The sequence below is a fragment of the Scaptodrosophila lebanonensis genome, unplaced genomic scaffold, assembly GCF_003285725.1.
Source record: "Scaptodrosophila lebanonensis strain 11010-0011.00,11010-0021.00 unplaced genomic scaffold, SlebRS2 tig00001462-arrow-arrow-pilon, whole genome shotgun sequence".
Classification (NCBI taxonomy): Eukaryota; Metazoa; Arthropoda; class Insecta; order Diptera; family Drosophilidae; genus Scaptodrosophila; species Scaptodrosophila lebanonensis.
The window spans coordinates 282061-302212 of record NW_022060767.1 but is presented as its reverse complement, the minus strand read 5'-3'; the positions used below and the strand labels follow the sequence as shown (position 1 = coordinate 302212).

Here is a 20152-nt window from a genome sequence, read left to right as displayed (position 1 = left end):
TATAAAAAAATATACGACTTCGCAATGGTTTTGTACATTGTGCATGTAGTATATAATAATATATAATATATATATATAGAGTCAATCGAGAATCATCAATAATGGAGCCGGTGTTTCCTCACTGTTGGTGGTGGTGTGTTGTATTCATTAAGGCCTGCCATTATTATAATTATTATTATTATTTTTTTTTATATATATTTAACCTATATATATTATAACCACCCACCTATATACTACAAAATAATATACATAATGGTGTCCCTATGTATAAAATTAATATATACTTGTCTCTTTGAGCATGCGAAAAAGTCTAAGTATATAATAACTCTATGTATATCACTTTGGAATGTGTACATAGAGTATCAGAAATGTTATAAACAAGAACGCGCATGCCAATTACTATATTCTAGTATAGTATTGGCTCGTGTAAATATATAATATATACAAGTCAATATATACTTGCCCCTTGAGCATATGCGAAAAGTCTTAAGTATATATGTATCACTATGAAATGTGTACATAAGTATATCAGAAATGTTACAAACAAGCACACACCCGCACGCCAATTTTACTATATTATAGTATTGGCATGTGTAAATATATACTTGCCCTTGACTTGAGCTTATGCGAAAAGTCTTAAATATATAATAACTCTATGTATCACTAGGAATGTGTACATAGTATATCAGAAATGTTACAAACAAGCACACCCGCACGCCAATTTACTATATTATAGTATTGGCATGCATAAATATATACTTGCCCTTGACTTGAGCATATGCGAAAAGTCTAAATATATAATAACTCTATGTATCACTATGGAATGTGTACATAGTATATCAGAAATGTTACAAACAAGCACACCCGCACGCCAATTTTACTATATTATAGTATTGGCTGTGTAAATATATACTTGCCCTTGACTTGAGCTTATGCGAAAAGTCTTAAATATATAATAACTCTATGTATCACTATGGAATGTGTACATAGTATATCAGAAATGTTACAAAACAAGCACACCCGCACGCCAATTTTACTATATTATAGTATTGGCATGCTTAATATATACTTGCCCTTGACTTGAGCATATGCGAAAAGTCTTAAGTATATAATAACGCTATGTATCACTTTGGAATGTGTTGTACATAGAGTATCAGGAAATGTTATAAACAAGAATCCGCATGCCAATTACTATATTCTATAGTATTGGCGTGTAATATATATAAATGTACATACAAAGTATGCATTTATTAAGGAATACAAATGGTTCTTACTAAAGTCTGGTGGAATTAAAGTAAGCCCATATATACAAATGGTTTGTCCCAGGTATTATAATAAATATAGTGTGTTTATTCATAATAAACACACTATAAGTGTATTTATGTTTGGTTTGGAGGTGCATAAATACATATAATATATATGGGTTTTACTAAAGTCTGGTGGAATTAAAGTAAGCCCATATATACAATGGTGTCCCAAGGTATTATAATAAATATAGTGTGTTTAATTCATTATAAACACACTATATATGAAGTAACCCATGTGTGTAAAATAAATATAGTGGTGTTTATTAATAATAAACACACTATATATGAAGTAACCCATGCATTAAAATACAGTGTTGTTATTCCAAATAAACACACTATAAACGTATTTAACTATAGAGGGAATGTCATTTAGTCATATAGTTTATATAAAATGCTACCGCATAAAGAAATAGTGGCACAAAACACCTATAGGGTCAGTGGTGTTCTCGCACCATGAAGAAAAATTTTCCTTCATAATATATACAAGTGTTGTTCAAGCAACAGACACCATGTATATATAGGTGTTTTGTGCCACTACTTCTTTATGCTGTAGCATTTTATATGAAATGTATTACTAAAATAACATGCATTTGTATAGTTAAAATAAATATAGTGTGTTTATTCAAAATAACACACTACATCTGAAGTAGCTCATGCATTAAAATAAATATAGTGTGTTTATTCATAATAAACACACTATATATGAAATAACCTATGCATTAAAATATAGTGTGTTTATTCATATAACACACTATATATGAAGATACACATGTGTTAAAATAAATATAGTGTGTTTATTCAAAATAAACACACTATAAATGTATTTATGTTTTGGTTTGGAGGTGCATAAATACATGTTGAATTTAGTGGTACATTTGAAAAAATGCTACCGCAGATAGAGTAGTGGCACAAAACATACTTGTGGAGTGTGCTTCTGCACGAAGAAGTAAAATTACTTTTTCATATAAATTAATGTAGTGGCGGCATTAATAGTGCAGATGCATTTAGTATAGAATATATATGGGTTTTACTAAAGTCTGGTGGAATTTAAAGTAAGCCCATATATACAAATGGTGTCCCAAGGTATTAAATAAATATAGTGTGTTTATTCGTAATAAACACACTATAAATGTATTTATGTTTGGTTATGGAGGTGCATAAATACATGTTGAATTTAGTGGTACATTTTGAAAAAATGCTACTGCAGATAGAAGTAGTGGCACAAAACATACTTGTGGAGTGTGCTTCTGCACGAAGAAGTAAAATTACTTTTTCATATAAATTAATGTAGTGGCGGCATTAATAGTGCAGATGCATTTAGTATAGAATATATATGGGTTTTACTATAGTCTGGTTGAATTTAAAGTAAGCCCATATATAAAAATGGTGTCCCAAGGTATTAAAATAAATATAGTGTGTTTATTCATAATAAACACACTATAAATGTATTTATGTTTGGAGGTGCATAAAATACATATAATATATATGGGTTTTACTAAAGTCTGGGTGGAATTTAAAGTAAGCCCATATATAACAAATGGTGTCCCAAGGTATTAAATAAATATAGTGTGTTTATTCGTAATAAACACACTATAAATGTATTTATGTTTGGTTATGGAGGTGCATAAATACATGTTGAATTTAGTGGTACATTTTGAAAAAATGCTACTGCAGATAGAAGTAGTGGCACAAAACATACTTGTGGAGTGTGCTTCTGCACGAAGAAGTAAAATTACTTTTTCATATAAATTAATGTAGTGGCGGCATTAATAGTGCAGATGCATTTAGTATAGAATATATATGGGTTTTACTATAGTCTGGTTGAATTTAAAGTAAGCCCATATATAAAAATGGTGTCCCAAGGTATTAAAATAAATATAGTGTGTTTATTCATAATAAACACACTATAAATGTATTTATGTTTGGAGGTGCATAAAATACATATAATATATATGGGTTTTACTAAAGTCTGGTGGAATTTAAAGTAAGCCCATATATACAAATGGTGTCCCAAGGTATTAAAATAAATATAGTGTGTTTATTTCGTAATAAACACACTATAAATGTATTTATGTTTGGTTATGGAGGTGCATAAATACATGTTGAATTTAGTGGTACATTTTGAAAAAATGCTACTGCAGATAGAAGTAGTGGCACAAAACTACTTCATGGAGTTAGCATCAGCACGAAGTAAAATTACTTCATATAATATTTAATGAACTGGGGCATCATTAAAATAATAGTGCTTATAGAGATGCGGTTGACGAATTATAATATGGCAGCAACACATAAATAAATAGACACATCAGTATAATAATATATAGTGGAGAAGCTTGATTCTATTATAGTAAATATTTTTTTATTATAATAGAAGGCTTGATAATTTAGTGGTATATTTTGAAAAAAAGTTGTCACATAAAGAAGTAGTGGCACAAAACTACTTCATGGAGTTAGCATCAGCACGAAGTAAAATTACTTCATATAATATTTAATGAACTGGGGGCATCATTAAAATAATAGTGCTTATAGAGATGCGGTTGACGAATTATAATATGGCAGCAACACATAAATAAATAGACACATCAGTATAATAATATATAGTGGAGAAGCTTGATTCTATTATAGTAAATATTTTTTTATTATAATAGAAGGCTTGATAATTTAGTGGTATATTTTGAAAAAAGGTGTCACATAAAGAAATAGTGGCACAAAACTACTTCATATGGCAAAGAGAAATCAATGATTTCAAATAAATCCTGTATATTCGTAGCGTAATATACATAAGATAGTTGTAATATTTTACTTCTATCGTTAATTTTTACTATGTATATGGTTCTTTCGTATCGACAGTTTGTTCCTTTTTATGGTTCATTACGACTGGTCGTTAGAATCCCTCTATACAGAAAAAGATATTTGGGAGTAGGAAAAACCAAACAAGTCCGACCTGGTTGCCCCTATATCGTTAATTAGTCTGGTGTGATACATTAAGAACTATGTTCTTAATGAGTTTTTGATATACTATAGGTGTATACAAATTATACACAATTAATATAGTGTACAAAGACAGAAACACAGTACACATGTATTTATACATGTGTAAAATTTTATATATAGTTATTGGGGAGGCTATTATATAAAATGAAAAATTAATAGTTATAACTTGTTATGACTTATTAATAAAAAAAAAGTATTTGCGCTATATAAAATAGCGTTAAATAACAAAATGAACAAACAAACAAAAAGACACATTATTTGTGTATATATTTTTAATATGTACGCAAAAAATAGTGTGTTATATGTGTTGTATGTATATTTCTCCTACCCTAGCTCATCGCGAGTGAAGATGGGTAGAGTTATATAATAACACACACACATAATATATGAAATTATAAATTTCATATTCAAAATGAATTAATTTATTTAATTCATACTAAATAAATGTTACAAGCACACAAATATTTTCAGAAAGTGAAAATATAAAAATATTTTTGAACGAAATGTTACATATTATTATAGATTAGTCTATAAAAATAAATGTTCATTATATATCCTACATTAAAACAAAAATAATATTATGCCAAAATATATATGGAGACCAAACACCCGATACACATATGTTTATTGAAATGAAAAAGCATTATATAATATTATTAAATATAAAAATGACGAATATGAATGCCGTATAAGAAGATGGCCATATACGTTAAGGATAGAACTTATTTGGACAAAAAAAATCTATATGTATATTATATTTTTATTCAAAAATATATTATTAAATTGCCAATTTTATAAAAAAAAATGTTGCCACACAATACATACAAAAGAAGTATATATTATATTGATAATGCAAAATATTTCCGCCCATACAAAAGCAAATGAAGAAAAACACACACTACTATATGTACAAATAAATCCGCCCGTCGCCGCCCTGGCAAAAAGCATTATTATGCAAAAATGTACACAGAGTACACAAAAAGTATATATAATATATATACAAGATTTTGTTCCGCCCAAACAAACAAAAGCTTAAAAAGCAAAACACAAATTATATATAAAATAACATTATTCTGGTTGATCCTGCCAGTAGTTATATGCTTGTCTCAAAGATTAAGCCATGCATGTCTAAGTACACACGAATTAACAGTGAAACCGCAAAAGGCTCATTATATCAGTTATGGTTCCTTTGATCGTTAACAGTTACTTGGATAACTGTGGTAATTCTAGAGCTAATACATGCAATTAAAACACGGACCTTTTGGAACGTGTGCTTTTATTAGACAAAAACCAAGCGGTCGCAAGATCGTTATATTGGTTGAACTCTAGATAACATGCAGATCGTATGGTCTTGTACCGACGACAGATCTTTCAAATGTCTGCCCTATCAACTTTTGATGGTAGTATTTAGGACTACCATGGTTGCAACGGGTAACGGGGAATCAGGGTTCGATTCCGGAGAGGGAGCCTGAGAAACGGCTACCACATCTAAGGAAGGCAGCAGGCGCGTAAATTACCCACTCCCAGCTCGGGGAGGTAGTGACGAAAAATAACAATACAGGACTCATATCCGAGGCCCTGTAATTGGAATGAGTACACTTTAAATCCTTTAACAAGGACCAATTGGAGGGCAAGTCTGGTGCCAGCAGCCGCGGTAATTCCAGCTCCAATAGCGTATATTAAAGTTGTTGCGGTTAAAAACGTTCGTAGTTGAACTTGTGCTTCATACGGGTAGTACAACATACAATTGTAGTTAGTACTATACCTTTATGTATGTAAGCGTATTACCGGTGGAGTTCTTATATATATATAAAGATACTTGTTATTTTTTTTATATATACCTCCTATTTAAAAACCTGCATTAGTGCTCTTCATCGAGTGTTATTGTGGGCCGGTACAATTACTTTGAACAAATTAGAGTGCTTAAAGCAGGCTTCAAATGCCTGAATATTCTGTGCATGGGATAATGAAATAAGACCTCTGTTCTACTTTCATTGGTTTTTAGAACAAGAGGTAATGATTAATAGAAGCAGTTTGGGGGCATTAGTATTACGACGCGAGAGGTGAAATTCTTGGACCGTCGTAAGACTAACTTAAGCGAAAGCATTTGCCAAAGATGTTTTCATTAATCAAGAACGAAAGTTAGAGGTTCGAAGGCGATCAGATACCGCCCTAGTTCTAACCATAAACGATGCCAGCTAGCAATTGGGTGTAGCTACTTTTATGGCTCTCTCAGTCGCTTCCCGGGAAACCAAAGCTTTTGGGCTCCGGGGGAAGTATGGTTGCAAAGCTGAAACTTAAAGGAATTGACGGAAGGGCACCACCAGGAGTGGAGCCTGCGGCTTAATTTGACTCAACACGGGAAAACTTACCAGGTCCGAACATAAGCGTGTAAGACAGATTGATAGCTCTTTCTCGAATCTATGGGTGGTGGTGCATGGCCGTTCTTAGTTCGTGGAGTGATTTGTCTGGTTAATTCCGATAACGAACGAGACTCAAATATATTAAATAGATATCTTCAGGATTATGGTGTTGAAGCTTATATAGCCTTCAATTCATGGTGGATAGTAAAATGTTTATCATGATTGAATGTGTTTATATAAGTGGAGCCGTACCTGTTGGTTTGTCCCATTATAAGGACACTAGCTTCTTAAATGGACAAATTGCGTCTAGCAATAATGAGATTGAGCAATAACAGGTCTGTGATGCCCTTAGATGTCCTGGGCTGCACGCGCGCTACAATGAAAGTATCAACGTGTATTTCCTAGACCGAGAGGTCCGGGTAAACCGCTGAACCACTTTCATGCTTGGGATTGTGAACTGAAACTGTTCATATGAACTTGGAATTCCCAGTAAGTGTGAGTCATTAACTCGCATTGATTACGTCCCTGCCCTTTGTACACACCGCCCGTCGCTACTACCGATTGAATTATTTAGTGAGGTCTCCGGACGTGATCACTGTGACGCCTCGTGTGTTACGGTTGTTTCGCAAAAGTTGACCGAACTTGATTATTTAGAGGAAGTAAAAGTCGTAACAAGGTTTCCGTAGGTGAACCTGCGGAAGGATCATTATTGTGATATTTAATATCAAAATTAATGATACAAAGGTATTATTCAATAAATATTGATAATACCAAATATATATAATACTACCATATACACACATATATTGCCATACATACACTATATACATATAAAAATGTGTAAAATATAAAATTTTACACACAACATATATGACCTAAAGTAAATAAGTGTTGTACCTATTTTTCACGCAGACGTGTGTGAGAATGCCCAGGTTAATGCTTTAATATAATCGATGAAAATAATCCACATATTATTATATATGCTACAAAAAACTGATTATATTAAACTAAGTCTTTACGCAACATATTTATATAGAAAGGTCAATCAAATTAAATCAATACATATATATATATGTTTTGATTTAAAATATTATTGCTAAATAATTGTATTGCTTCATTATTAATTTATAAGTTGCATACAATGGAAAAAACATGCAATAATAAACACCTAAATTAAACAATGTTGTACCTATTTTTCACATACTACTTGTGTGTGAAAATGCCCAGGTTAATGTTTAATATAATCGATGAAAAATAATCAAATCTATACATATAAAATTATATATGCTACAAAAAACTGATTATATTAAACTAAGTCATTACGCAGCATTTATTTAGGTCTAAATACAATTTATTGAAGGAATTGATATATGCCAATAAAATGGTGTATTTTTAATTTCTTTCAATAAAATCATATATGACATATAAAACAAACAAAAACATCAATATAAAACTCTAAGCGGTGGATCACTCGGCTCATGGGTCGATGAAGAACGCAGCAAACTGTGCGTCATCGTGTGAACTGCAGGACACATGAACATCGACATTTTGAACGCATATCGCAGTCCATGCTGTTATGTACTTTAATTAATTTTGAAGTGCTGCTTGGACTACATATGGTTGAGGGTTGTAAGACTATGCTAATTAAGTTGCTTAATAAATATTTTGTTTAATATACAAAATATTTAAAGCATATGGTATATTATTGGATATATATATTCATATATTCATAATATTAAGAGCATATAATACAATATATATATATGAAATGAAACACACACATCATCTCATAAATATACAAACATAATATTCCTATATAAAATTGTATATGAGAGTGATGAAAAGAAGAAAATTTATACTTTCTTTTTTTCACACAATTCATTTAATACTGAGGAATGTCTAGCATAAAATACATTTTATCTAGAATTGCCTCTTATTAATGTTGTGCGAATATAAATATAAAAAGAATATAAAAAGTATAAAAATGATTGGGACTATGAACTTTTTCTTCTTTTAAATGAATTTTAATGGGTAGTTGTGTTCTCATTTCACATAAAATATATATATATATATATGTATTAAATATATTAGAAATTTTAACACATTTCTAATAAATGAAAATATATTTATATTTATACAACCTCAACTCATATGGGACTACCCCCTGAATTTAAGCATATTAATTAGGGGAGGAAAAGAAACTAACAAGGATTTTCTTAGTAGCGGCGAGCGAAAAGAAAACAGTTCAGCACTAAGTCACTTTGTCTATATGGCAAATGTGAGATGCAGTGTATGGAACATCTATATTCTAGTATGAGAAATTAACGATTTAAGTCCTTCTTAAATGAGGCCATTTACCCATAGAGGGTGCCAGGCCCGTATAACGTTAATGATTACTAGATGATGATTTCCAAAGAGTCGTGTTGCTTGATAGTGCAGCACTAAGTGGGTGGTAAACTCCATCTAAAACTAAATATAACCATGAGACCGATAGTAAACAAGTACCGTGAGGGAAAGTTGAAAAGAACTCTGAATAGAGAGTTAAATAGTACGTGAAACTGCTTAGAGGTTAAGCCCGATGAACCTGAATATCCATTATGGGAAATTCATCATTATAATTATAATATTTAATAAATATTATTAATAATAGTGTGCATTTTTCCCATATAAGGACATTGTAATCTATTAGCATATACAAAAATTTATCATAAAATATGGCTTATAGTTTATTCAAATTATTATGGCTTGCCCATTGATAACATAGAATAAATGTCATTAAATTTGATAAAGTGCTGATAGATTGATATGAAATACAGTGTGTTAATTTTTCGAAATTATATAATGATATTTATATCTATGATATTTATATTTATTATAGGCACTTGTATGATTAACAATGCGAAAGATTCAGGATACCTTCGGGACCCGTCTTGAAACACGGACCAAGGAGTCTAACATATATGCAAGTCATTGGGATTTATTTTATAAACCTAATGGCGTAATTAACTTGACTACCAATACAAATGGGATTAGTTTTTAAATTATTTTATATAGTTTATTAATTCAATCCCGGGGCGCTCTATATAGTTATGTATAATAATATTTATATTATTTATACCTCTAACTGGAACGTACCTTGAGCATATATGCTGTGACCCGAAAGATGGTGAACTATACTTGATCAGGTTGAAGTCAGGGGAAACCCTGATGGAAGACCGAAACAGTTCTGACGTGCAAATCGATTGTCAGAATTGAGTATAGGGGCGAAAGACCAATCGAACCATCTAGTAGCTGGTTCCTTCCGAAGTTTCCCTCAGGATAGCTGGTGCATTTATATATTGCATAAAATAATCTTATCTGGTAAAGCGAATGATTAGAGGCCTTAGGGTCGAAACGATCTTAACCTATTCTCAAACTTTAAATGGGTAAGAACCTTAACTTTCTTGAAATGAAGTTTAAGGTTATGATATAATGTGCCCAGTGGGCCACTTTTGGTAAGCAGAACTGGCGCTGTGGGATGAACCAAACGTAATGTTACGGTGCCCAAATTAACAACTCATGCAGATACCATGAAAGGCGTTGGTTGCTTAAAACAGCAGGACGGTGGACATGGAAGTCGTAATCCGCTAAGGAGTGTGTAACAACTCACCTGCCGAAGCAACTAGCCCTTAAAATGGATGGCGCTTAAGTTGTATACCTATACATTACCGCTAAAGTAAATGATTCATATTTATATAAAAATATAAATTTTGAAACTTTAGTGAGTAGGAAGGTACAATGGTGTGCGTAGAAGTGTTTGGCGTAAGCCTGCATGGAGCCGCCATTGGTACAGATCTTGGTGGTAGTAGCAAATAATCGAATGAGACCTTGGAGGACTGAAGTGGAGAAGGGTTTCGTGTGAACAGTGGTTGATCACGAGTTAGTCGGTCCTAAGTTCAAGGCGAAAGCCGAAAATTTTCAAGTAAAAATATATATATATATACACAACATACATATTATTATTGATACACTTGAATAATTTTGAACGAAAGGGAATACGGTTCCAATTCCGTAACCTGTTGAGTATCCGTTTGTTATTAAATATGGGCCTTGTGCTCATCCTGGCAACAGGAACGACCATAAAGAAGCCGTCGAGAGATATCGGAAGAGTTTTCTTTTCTGTTTTATAGCCGTACTACCATGGAAGTCTTTCGCAGAGAGATATGGTAGATGGGCTAGAAGAGCATGACATATACTGTTGTGTCGATATTTTCTCCTCGGACCTTGAAAATTTATGGTGGGGACACGCAAACTTCTCAACAGGCCGTACCAATATCCGCAGCTGGTCTCCAAGGTGAAGAGTCTCTAGTCGATGGAATAATGTAGGTAAGGGAAGTCGGCAAATTAGATCCGTAACTTCGGGATAAGGATTGGCTCTGAAGATTGAGATAATCGGGCTTGATTGGGAAACAATAACATGGTTTATGTTCTCGTTATGGGTAAATAGAATTTCGATTATTTTTAATGATCGTCATTTGTTCCCCGGATTGTTAGTTACGTAGCCAATTGTGGAACTTTCTTGCTAAAATTTTTAAGAATACTAATCTGGAGGGGTTAGACCTTTCAGTTTTAGCTCTTTTAAATTATAACGATTATCAATTAACAATCAATTCAGAACTGGCACGGACTTGGGGAATCCGACTGTCTAATTAAAACAAAGCATTGTGATGGCCCTAGCGGGTGTTGACACAATGTGATTTCTGCCCAGTGCTCTGAATGTCAACGTGAAGAAATTCAAGTAAGCGCGGGTCAACGGCGGGAGTAACTATGACTCTCTTAAGGTAGCCAAATGCCTCGTCATCTAATTAGTGACGCGCATGAATGGATTAACGAGATTCCTACTGTCCCTATCTACTACACTGAGTTGCGTTTTGACAGTCGTCGCGAAAGGTCGTGTTTACGGAGTGCGCGCATAGTCGTTAGAAATATTGCTGATAAGCGAATATCTGTAAACGGTGCCGAAAAGTGGTAAACAAGTAAACAAGTTGTTTACTTGTAAACAAGTGACGTCATACTGCTGATAAGCAAGTAGCGGTGAACGGTGCCGCAACTCGTAAACAAGTTGTTTACGCGTTGTGCAAGTGCATGTGTACTGAGTGGAATTTTCCACTGTGAGAATAAACAGTTGCTGCTAAAGACGATTATAAGATCGCTAGCAATAGTGAGAGACAACTGTGGCCTAATAATAGACTGGTGAAGTGGACGTATACTACTGAGAGCACCAACATGGTGCGAACCCGGTCTAATAGCCGGTGCAGCAACAACAACAACAGTTGTAATGACGTGGAGATGGCCGATGACCATCTCCACGAGCGGGACAACAATCGAGGTGGTGGTAAAGCCACTCGCGAGCGGTCCAAAACGCGAAAGGGTGGCGACAGAGGGCTGAACACGGCGTCGCCAGCGGATTGCGAGGCAGAGGATGTTTCGCCTACCAAGAAGAGGATTAGGGAGAAGGCAGGTGTAGCAGCCTCCTCCTCCTCGTCCCCTGACTTGGATGACGGAGCAACTGCGTCGCAATGGGTTGCCGACGTCGCCGCCGCCAATTCTGCCGCCAACTCTGCTGCCAACGCTGTCGCCGCCGACAGCGCCGTCGCGATAAGTACCGCGTCGCTCGCTGCCGACAAAGCCGCCGGCACCAATGCCGAGGGAGTTACCGCGAAGCCGGCCACTGACGCCGCTGCCGCCACCGCTGCCGCCGCGAAACCGGCTACTATAGCCGACGCCGCCGTCGCGAAGCCCAAAACGGAGGCTGTATTTAAGAAGCCGCTGGCACCGACCACCGTCGCGAGGTCGTATGCCGCAGTCGCAGAGAGGGCGCTGCCCGCTGCCGGAGCCATTCTGCCGCCATGCGCTGCTGCGACGTATGCAGCCGCTGCTGCGAGCGCTGACGTCCCCCCTGCTGCTCCCGCTGTACCACGATGCTCAGCAGTGAGTATCGTGGCTAGTGGCACCTCTGCCGTTATGGCAGAGTTGTCAGCCATTAAGAAAATGGCAAGGGATGCCCTACTGGAGGCGCAGATGAAGCCAGCGCAGTCGAAGGCCGTTGCGGATGCGACCGCCAAATATGAAGACCTGATCACGGCTCTCATGCTGCGAGTGAGCCAGCTGGAGTGTAGAGTCGGAGCCACCAAGGGCTCGCAAGCGGTGCCCCCCACCACGCTGCCAACGGTGCCAACGGTGCCAAAGACGTCCACTGCTGCCACCAAGGCTGTGTCCACAGCCCTGCCGCGCCCCAAGAAGCCTGCTGAAACATACTCAGCAGTGCTGGCCAGTCAAGACCCGACGGTCACGAGCGAGCAGGTGGTGCAGATCATGAAGAAGGAGGTGATGCCAGGCACGAGACCAAGAGGTGGTCTGTCACGGACGGTGGCAGGATCAATCTGACGCTCGACGTGGATGAGGCAGCAGCAACCATCCTGGAGAAAGCCGGCAGAATCTTCGTGAGCTGCCATTCCTTCAGATGCAGGAAGCTGGTGCGAACGTATGCATGCCACAGATGCATGTCATTTAACCACAAGGTGGCGGAGTGTAACGCTACCACGGCGTGTCGACAATGTGGGGAGACCGGCCACATTGCGGCCAAATGCAACAAGCCGGCGGACTGTCGCAACTGCCGCATGAAAGGGCATCCTTCGGGGCATCGCACGCTCTCGGAGGCATGTCCGATATATGCAGCGGTGATAGCGAGGGTGCAAGCTAGACATTAATCATGTTTAGCTTCATCCAAGCGAATTGTGGGAGATGCAGCGACGCAACAATAGAGTGTGGGGTTAGGATAAGGAATTCTGGATACACCTTCGCTCTGATCCAGGAACCTTATGTTAGCCCCCACTTGGATCGCGTTACTGGACTGCCATCCAGTATGCGAGTCTACACAGACAGGAGGAAGAAGGCGGCCATCATTGTGGATGACCCTGATGTCGTGTGCGTCCAAATGGAGGACCTCACAACGGACCTTGGGGTATGCGTGAGAGTGACGGGTGGCTTTGGCACAGCCTACCTGTCCTCCGTATACTGCCAATTTGGAGCGGATATTGAGCCGTATCTAGGCTACTTGGATGCAGTGTTGTTGCGCGCTAGCAACACGCCTGCCATCCTCGGACTCGACGCGAACGCAGTATCCCCCCTGTGGTTTAGCAAGGTCTCTGATGCGAATCAGGGACATTTAAACCAACAGCGGGGTGAGCTGCTGGCTGAGTGGATCACGGGGAGTAGTGCTGGAGCGCTTAATGAATACAGCGAGGTATTCACCTTCGATGGACCGAACGGGAGGAGTGACATTGACGTCACAATCGCAAACGACGCAGCATTGGTATGGGCTGCATACCAATGGAGAGTGGACGAGTGGGTCCTGAGTGACCACAACAGAATCTCTGTTGTGGTGACACCTGGACCCCAGAACGCAGTTGAGAGTACCATTACTCCTGTGCCGTCCTGGAATCTCGCGAGAGCGCGTTGGCGATTGTTCGATGAGGAGGTCATCGGAGGAGCGGAGGCGATTTCGGCGGATGCACCGATGGATGAACAGGTAGCGGCCCTACGGTCTGTCGTACACCATGCGTGCGACAGGGCGATAGGACGCCGTGAGACGAGCACAGTTCGGAGAGTGAACTGGTGGACGGCCGAGTTGGACGACATGCGCCGACGGGTGAGGAGAGTGCGACGCCGAAGGCAGTATGCGCGTCGTCACCACACCGATGACGAACGGCTTCTTGCTACTGAGCTGAGGATTGCCTTGGCTCAGTACAAGAAGCAAATACTGAAGGCGAAGGAGGATGATTGGCGGCATTTTGTGCAGGAGCACAGGGACGACCCGTGGGGGCATGTGTACCGGATCTGCAATAACAGACGCAGAGGAAACGCCGAGATAGGGTCGCTTCGGGCCAATGGCGAGACAGTCGTTTCGTGGAACGACTGTGCGCGAGTGCTCCTCCGCAACTTTTTCCCAGTTGCGGAGTCCAGAGCTCCCATAGCCATTGCCGAAGTTGCCCCTCCAGCTCTCGAGGTTTCGGAGGTGTCTGCGTGTATTGCGCGGTTGAGGAGCAGGCGATCGCCAGGATTGGACGGGATCACTGGAGCGGTTGCAAAGGCGGTCTGGAGAGCTATCCCCCAGCACTTGGCAGCGTTGTATTCCCGCTGTTTAGCAAGTGGATACTTCCCGGAAGAGTGGAAGCGGCCACGTGTGGTCGCTTTGCTCAAAGGGCCTGATGGGAACAGGAGCGATCCTGCTTCCTATCGAGGTATCTGCTTGCTGCCGGTGTTCGGTAAAGTGCTGGAGGCGATCATGGTGGACCGTCTCAAGGAGGCAGTGCCGGAAGGCTGCAGATGGCAGTTCGGCTTTAAGCCAGGACGCTGCGTGGAGGACGCGTGGAGGCACGTGACAAGCACGGTCGCGGCCAGCCCGGCCCGATACGTGCTTGGATTATTCGTGGACTTCAAGGGAGCCTTCGACCACTTGGAGTGGAGTTACGTAATGCGCCGATTGGACGACGCGGGATGCCGAGAAATTAGCTTGTGGCAGAGCTATTTTTCTGGCAGGAGCGCGTCCATGTTGAGTAATCATGGAGAGGAGACGGTGTCGGTAACTCGAGGTTGCCCACAGGGATCCATTAGCGGTCCATATATTTGGAATTTGGCAATGGACGTGTTGCTGAGGAGGCTGGAGCAGGAGTGCACCTTCAGCGCTTATGCTGATGACCTGCTCATCCTCGTGGAGGCGAACGCGAGACGTGCGTTGGAAGAGGAGAGCGAGCGGCTGATGAGCATCGTCGGAGAGTGGGGTGCCGAAGCAGGCGTTTCGGTATCCACCACCAAGACGCACATCATGCTGCTGAAAGGTACTTTGGCACACAGCAGACCTCCCTGGGTACGTTACCGGGGGATGGCTCTGCCGTACGTGCCCTGCACAAAGTACCTGGGCATTATGGTCGGCGAGCGGATGAGCTTTATGCCGCACATAGTGTCCCTACGCGGGAAGATGCTGGGCGTCGCGGGAAGACTGGCGCGAGTGCTGCGCGTGGACTGGGGACTCAGTCCGGAGGCGAAGAGAACCATATATGCGGGCCTGATGATACCGTGCGCACTGTTTGGTGCGTCGGTATGGTACCGACAGGCAGGGCAGGTTGCGCCCAAGAGGCGCCTCATGTCCTGCCAGAGAGTGACACTACTGGCAACACTGCCAGTGTGTCGCACAGTCTCGACGGTCGCGCTACAGGTGCTGGCAGGAGCCGCACCGTTTGACTTGGTTGCCAAGCAATTGGCAATCATGTTCAAACTGCGCAAGGGCTACCCGCTGGAGGAGGGAGAGTGGCTGCACGGCCAGGACTTGGCGGACGTGGATAAGAGGCAGAGGAAGGCGCTGCTAGACGAATGCCTGCTACGTGAGTGGCAGCTCCGATGGGATGACGACGGTGAGTGCGGGCGCACGACCCATCGTTTTTTCCCAGACGCAGGCTTCGTCTACAGTCGCAGGAGCTTCAGGTTCAGCCTGCGTGCTGGATTCCTGATGACGGGCCATGGCTCGATGAACGAGTTTCTGCACAGGAGAGGCATCGCCGACGCGCCTGCATGCTCATGCGGCGCTGAGGAGGAGGATTGGCTGCACATCTTGTGTGTATGCCCGCTGTACGCGGATCTTCGTGACCTCGCAGGACTCGGGATTGAGTTGAGGAGCGGCATCTGGAGGGTGTCTGGTGTGACGGAGACGCCAGAGAGGATGCAGAGGTTGGAGGCGTTCGCTGACGCTGTGTTCGCACGGCGTCGGCAACGTGATGAACAGCCGGTGAATATTGGGCTGCCAGTCCCGGGCTAAAATCAGCCAAAACTGGCACCTCCCCCGTGTGATGGCGGGGCTTAGAATACCATCTCAGCGGTCACGGCTTGTCGTATGAGGCGACTGATGTGGCAAAAAGCTGGTTAACCCATCCGTGCTGTCGGGCAAAAGGGCCAGGGCTCACCGAGTCCTACTCATGCCGCTGTTCAGGGCGGTATGAGTTGAAGTTTCGGTACTACGGGTTGGGGAGTTCTCCAAGGGCTCCCCATTGGGGTAGGCCCCCTTGTGGGAGTATCGTAGTGGCTGTGGTTGTCACCTACATCGCGGGTAGAGTATTGGCTTCGGCCTTTATTCGGCGTGGAGTTGCGTTTTCCAACCGGGCGCTGCGACCCTGAGAGCAGCAGAGGTGTTTAGATGCACTTCGCCTCCCATCCAAGAGGGGGATATATGCCCGACAAGCATATATCCCGAATTGGTACTGGCGAAGCTCCCACTGTATTTGCTGGTGGTTGTTAGCTGGGGCGACTGGTTTGGCGCATCGTACCATAACCCGTGCACTGTAGTCGGTCTTGTGTACATACACACTGTGAATGCAGTGTGTATGCACACTTGTCTGACTTGAGTGTTGTGGTACACGCCACATAAAACAAATCCCGGAGAGATCCGTGACGAATGTCCCTATCTACTGAGTTTGCTTTAGACGGTCGTCGCGAGCGGACGTGTAAATCGAGTGCGCGCATAGTTGAAGTTATCAATTTGCTGATAAGCAAAATTACGGTAAAAGTGCCCGCAAATCGTAAACAAGTTGTTTACTTGTTTACGCCAAATAGCGTTCTATAAATAGAACAGAACAGATAAGAGACTGCAATAGTGTGCGTGTACGTGTAAGTGCACTTGTGAAAAACAAAAAACTGAGAGCACCAACATGGTGCGAACCCGGTCAAATAGCCGGTGCAGCAACAACAACAACAGTTGTAATGACGTGGAGATGGCCTATGACCATCTCCATGCGCGGGACAGTAACCGAGGAGGTGGTAAAGCCACTCGCGAGCGATCCAAAACGCGCAAGTCTGGTGACAGAAGGCTGAACACGGCGTCGCCAGCGGATTGTGAGGCAGAGGATGTTTCGCCAACTAAGAAGAGGATAAAGGAGAAGGCAGGTGTAGCAGCCTCCTCCTCCTCGTCCCCTGACTTGGATGACGGAGCAACTGCGTCGCAATGGGTTGCCGACGTCGCTGCCGCCAACTCTGCTGCCAACGCTGTCGCCGTCGACAGCGCCGTCGCGAAAAGTACCGCGTCACTCGCCGCCGACATAGCCGCCGGCACAAATGCCGAGGGAGTATTCGGGAAGCCGGCCACTGACGCCGCTGCCGCCGCCGCGAAACCGGCTACTATAGCTGGCGCCGCCGACGCGAAACTGGCTGTCGACGCCGCCGTCGCGAAGCCCACTACTGAGGCTGTGTTCAAGAAGCCGCTGGCAGTGACCACCGTCGCGAGGTCATATGCCACAGTCGCAGAGAGGGCGCTGCCCACTGCCGGAGCCGTTCTGCCGCCATGCGCTGCTGCGAGCGCTGCTCAGCAGTGAGTATCGTGGTCACGTGCGAGCAGGTGGTTGAAATCATGAAGAAGGAGGTGATTCCTAAATTCAACTTCCGTGTCCACGGCATCCACCAGACAAAGAGTGGGGAAACGGTCCTACGCATGATGTCCGAAGGCGACATGAAGAGCGTTTTGAGTAGCGAGAAGTTCAAGGAGGCCGGACTGGTAGTACAGCCGAGAAATTATCTTGTGGCAGAGATATTTTTCTGGCAGGAGCGCGTCCATGCTGAGCAATTGCGGAGAGGAGACTGTGTCGGTAACTCGAGGTTGCCCACAGGGGTCCATTAGCGGTCCATATATTTGGAATTTGGCTATGGACGTGTTGCTGAGGATAAAGGAGAACGCAGGTGTAGCAGCCTCCTCCTCCTCGTCCCCTGACTTGGATGACGGAGCAACTGCGTCGCAATGGGTTGCCGACGTCGCTGCCGCCAACTCTGCTGCCAACGCTGTCGCCGTCGACAGCGCCGTCGCGAAAAGTACCGCGTCACTCGCCGCCGACATAGCCGCCGGCACAAATGCCGAGGGAGTATTCGGGAAGCCGGCCACTGACGCCGCTGCCGCCGCCGCGAAACCGGCTACTATAGCTGGCGCCGCCGACGCGAAACTGGCTGTCGACGCCGCCGTCGCGAAGCCCACTACTGAGGCTGTGTTCAAGAAGCCGCTGGCAGTGACCACCGTCGCGAGGTCATATGCCACAGTCGCAGAGAGGGCGCTGCCCACTGCCGGAGCCGTTCTGCCGCCATGCGCTGCTGCGAGCGCTGCTCAGCAGTGAGTATCGTGGTCACGTGCGAGCAGGTGGTTGAAATCATGAAGAAGGAGGTGATTCCTAAATTCAACTTCCGTGTCCACGGCATCCACCAGACAAAGAGTGGGGAAACGGTCCTACGCATGATGTCCGAAGGCGACATGAAGAGCGTTTTGAGTAGCGAGAAGTTCAAGGAGGCCGGACTGGTAGTACAGCCGAACAAGGGACTGCGCCAAAAAGTCATCGTGTATGACGTTGACACTAAGGTCTCGCCGGAGCAGTTTTTGGAGGAGGCGTACGCCCTTAATTTCAAGGAGGGGATGACCCTTGAAAAATACAAGGAGGCGGTCAGATTGGAGACCAAGAGATGGTCTGTCACGGACGGTGGCAAGATCAATCTGACGCTCGACGTGGATGAGGCAGCAGCAACCATCCTGGAGAAGGCTGGCCGAATCTTCGTGACCGGCCAGTCCTTCAGATGTAGGAAGCTGGTTCGCACGTATGCATGCCACAGGTGCATGTCATTGAACCACAAGGTGGCGGAGTGCAACGCATCCACGGCGTGTCGTCAATGTGGGGAGACCGGCCACATTGCGGCCAAATGCAACAAGCCGGCGGACTGCCGCAACTGCCGCATGAAAGGGCATCCTTCGGGGCATCGCACGCTGTCGGACGCATGTCCGATATATGCAGCGGTAATAGCGAGGGTGCAAGCTAGACATTAATCATGTTTAGATTCATCCAAGCGAATTGTGGGAGATGCAGCGACGCAACAATAGAGTGTGGGGTTAGGATAAGGAATTCTGGATACACCTTCGCTCTGATCCAGGAACCTTATGTTAGCCCCCACTTGGATCGCGTTACTGGACTGCCATCCAGTATGCGAGTCTACACAGACAGGAGGAAGAAGGCGGCCATCGTTGTGGATGACCCTGATGTCGTGTGCGTCCAAATGGAGGACCTTACAACGGACCTTGGGGTATGCGTGAGAGTGACGGGTGGCTTTGGCACAGCCTACCTGTCCTCCGTATACTGCCAATTTGGAGCGGATATTGAGCCGTATCTAGGCTACTTGGATGCAGTGTTGTTGCGCGCTAGCAACACGCCTGCCATCCTCGGACTTGACGCGAACGCAGTATCCCCCCTGTGGTTTAGCAAAGTCTCTGATGCGAATCAGGGACATTTAAACCAACAGCGGGGTGAGCTGCTGGCTGAGTGGATCACGGGGAGTAGTGCTGGAGCGCTTAATGAATACAGCGAGGTATTCACCTTCGATGGACCGAACGGGAGGAGCGACATTGACGTCACAATTGCCAACGACGCAGCATTG

The 20152-nt window shown here is 42.9% G+C and overlaps 1 protein-coding gene, 2 non-coding genes and 1 pseudogene across 3 annotated transcripts; all 4 read left to right on the top strand.

Moving 5' to 3' along the window:
* The first annotated feature begins 5371 nt into the window (after window positions 1-5371).
* On the top strand, window positions 5372-7373 carry LOC115633572. The gene has a single exon (XR_003996359.1). It is a non-coding gene; the product is annotated as a small subunit ribosomal RNA (ribosomal RNA).
* A 742-nt stretch (window positions 7374-8115) lies between these two features.
* LOC115633571 lies at window positions 8116-8294 on the top strand. The gene has a single exon (XR_003996358.1). It is a non-coding gene; the product is annotated as a 5.8S ribosomal RNA (ribosomal RNA).
* Window positions 8295-8801: 507 nt separating this feature from the next.
* On the top strand, window positions 8802-11623 carry LOC115633573 (annotated as a pseudogene).
* A 5843-nt stretch (window positions 11624-17466) lies between these two features.
* Window positions 17467-18849, top strand: LOC115633570 (antifreeze protein Maxi-like). Its single transcript, XM_030531026.1, has 3 exons — window positions 17467-17690; window positions 17754-18059; window positions 18540-18849. The coding sequence occupies exons 1-3, from the start codon at window positions 17467-17469 to the stop codon at window positions 18847-18849; spliced, it is 840 nt and encodes a 279-aa protein (XP_030386886.1).
* Window positions 18850-20152: the final 1303 nt, after the last annotated feature.

Coding starts and splice junctions, on each gene's coding strand:
- LOC115633570 (XM_030531026.1), top strand. CDS start 17,467: ATGGCCTATGACCATCTCCATGCGCGGGACAGTAACCGAGGAGGTGGT. Junction 17,691..17,753: donor TTGGATGACGGAGCAACTGC/GTCGCAATGGGT, acceptor CGCCGTCGACAG/CGCCGTCGCGAAAAGTACCG. Junction 18,060..18,539: donor GCTGCGAGCGCTGCTCAGCA/GTGAGTATCGTG, acceptor CGCCGTCGACAG/CGCCGTCGCGAAAAGTACCG.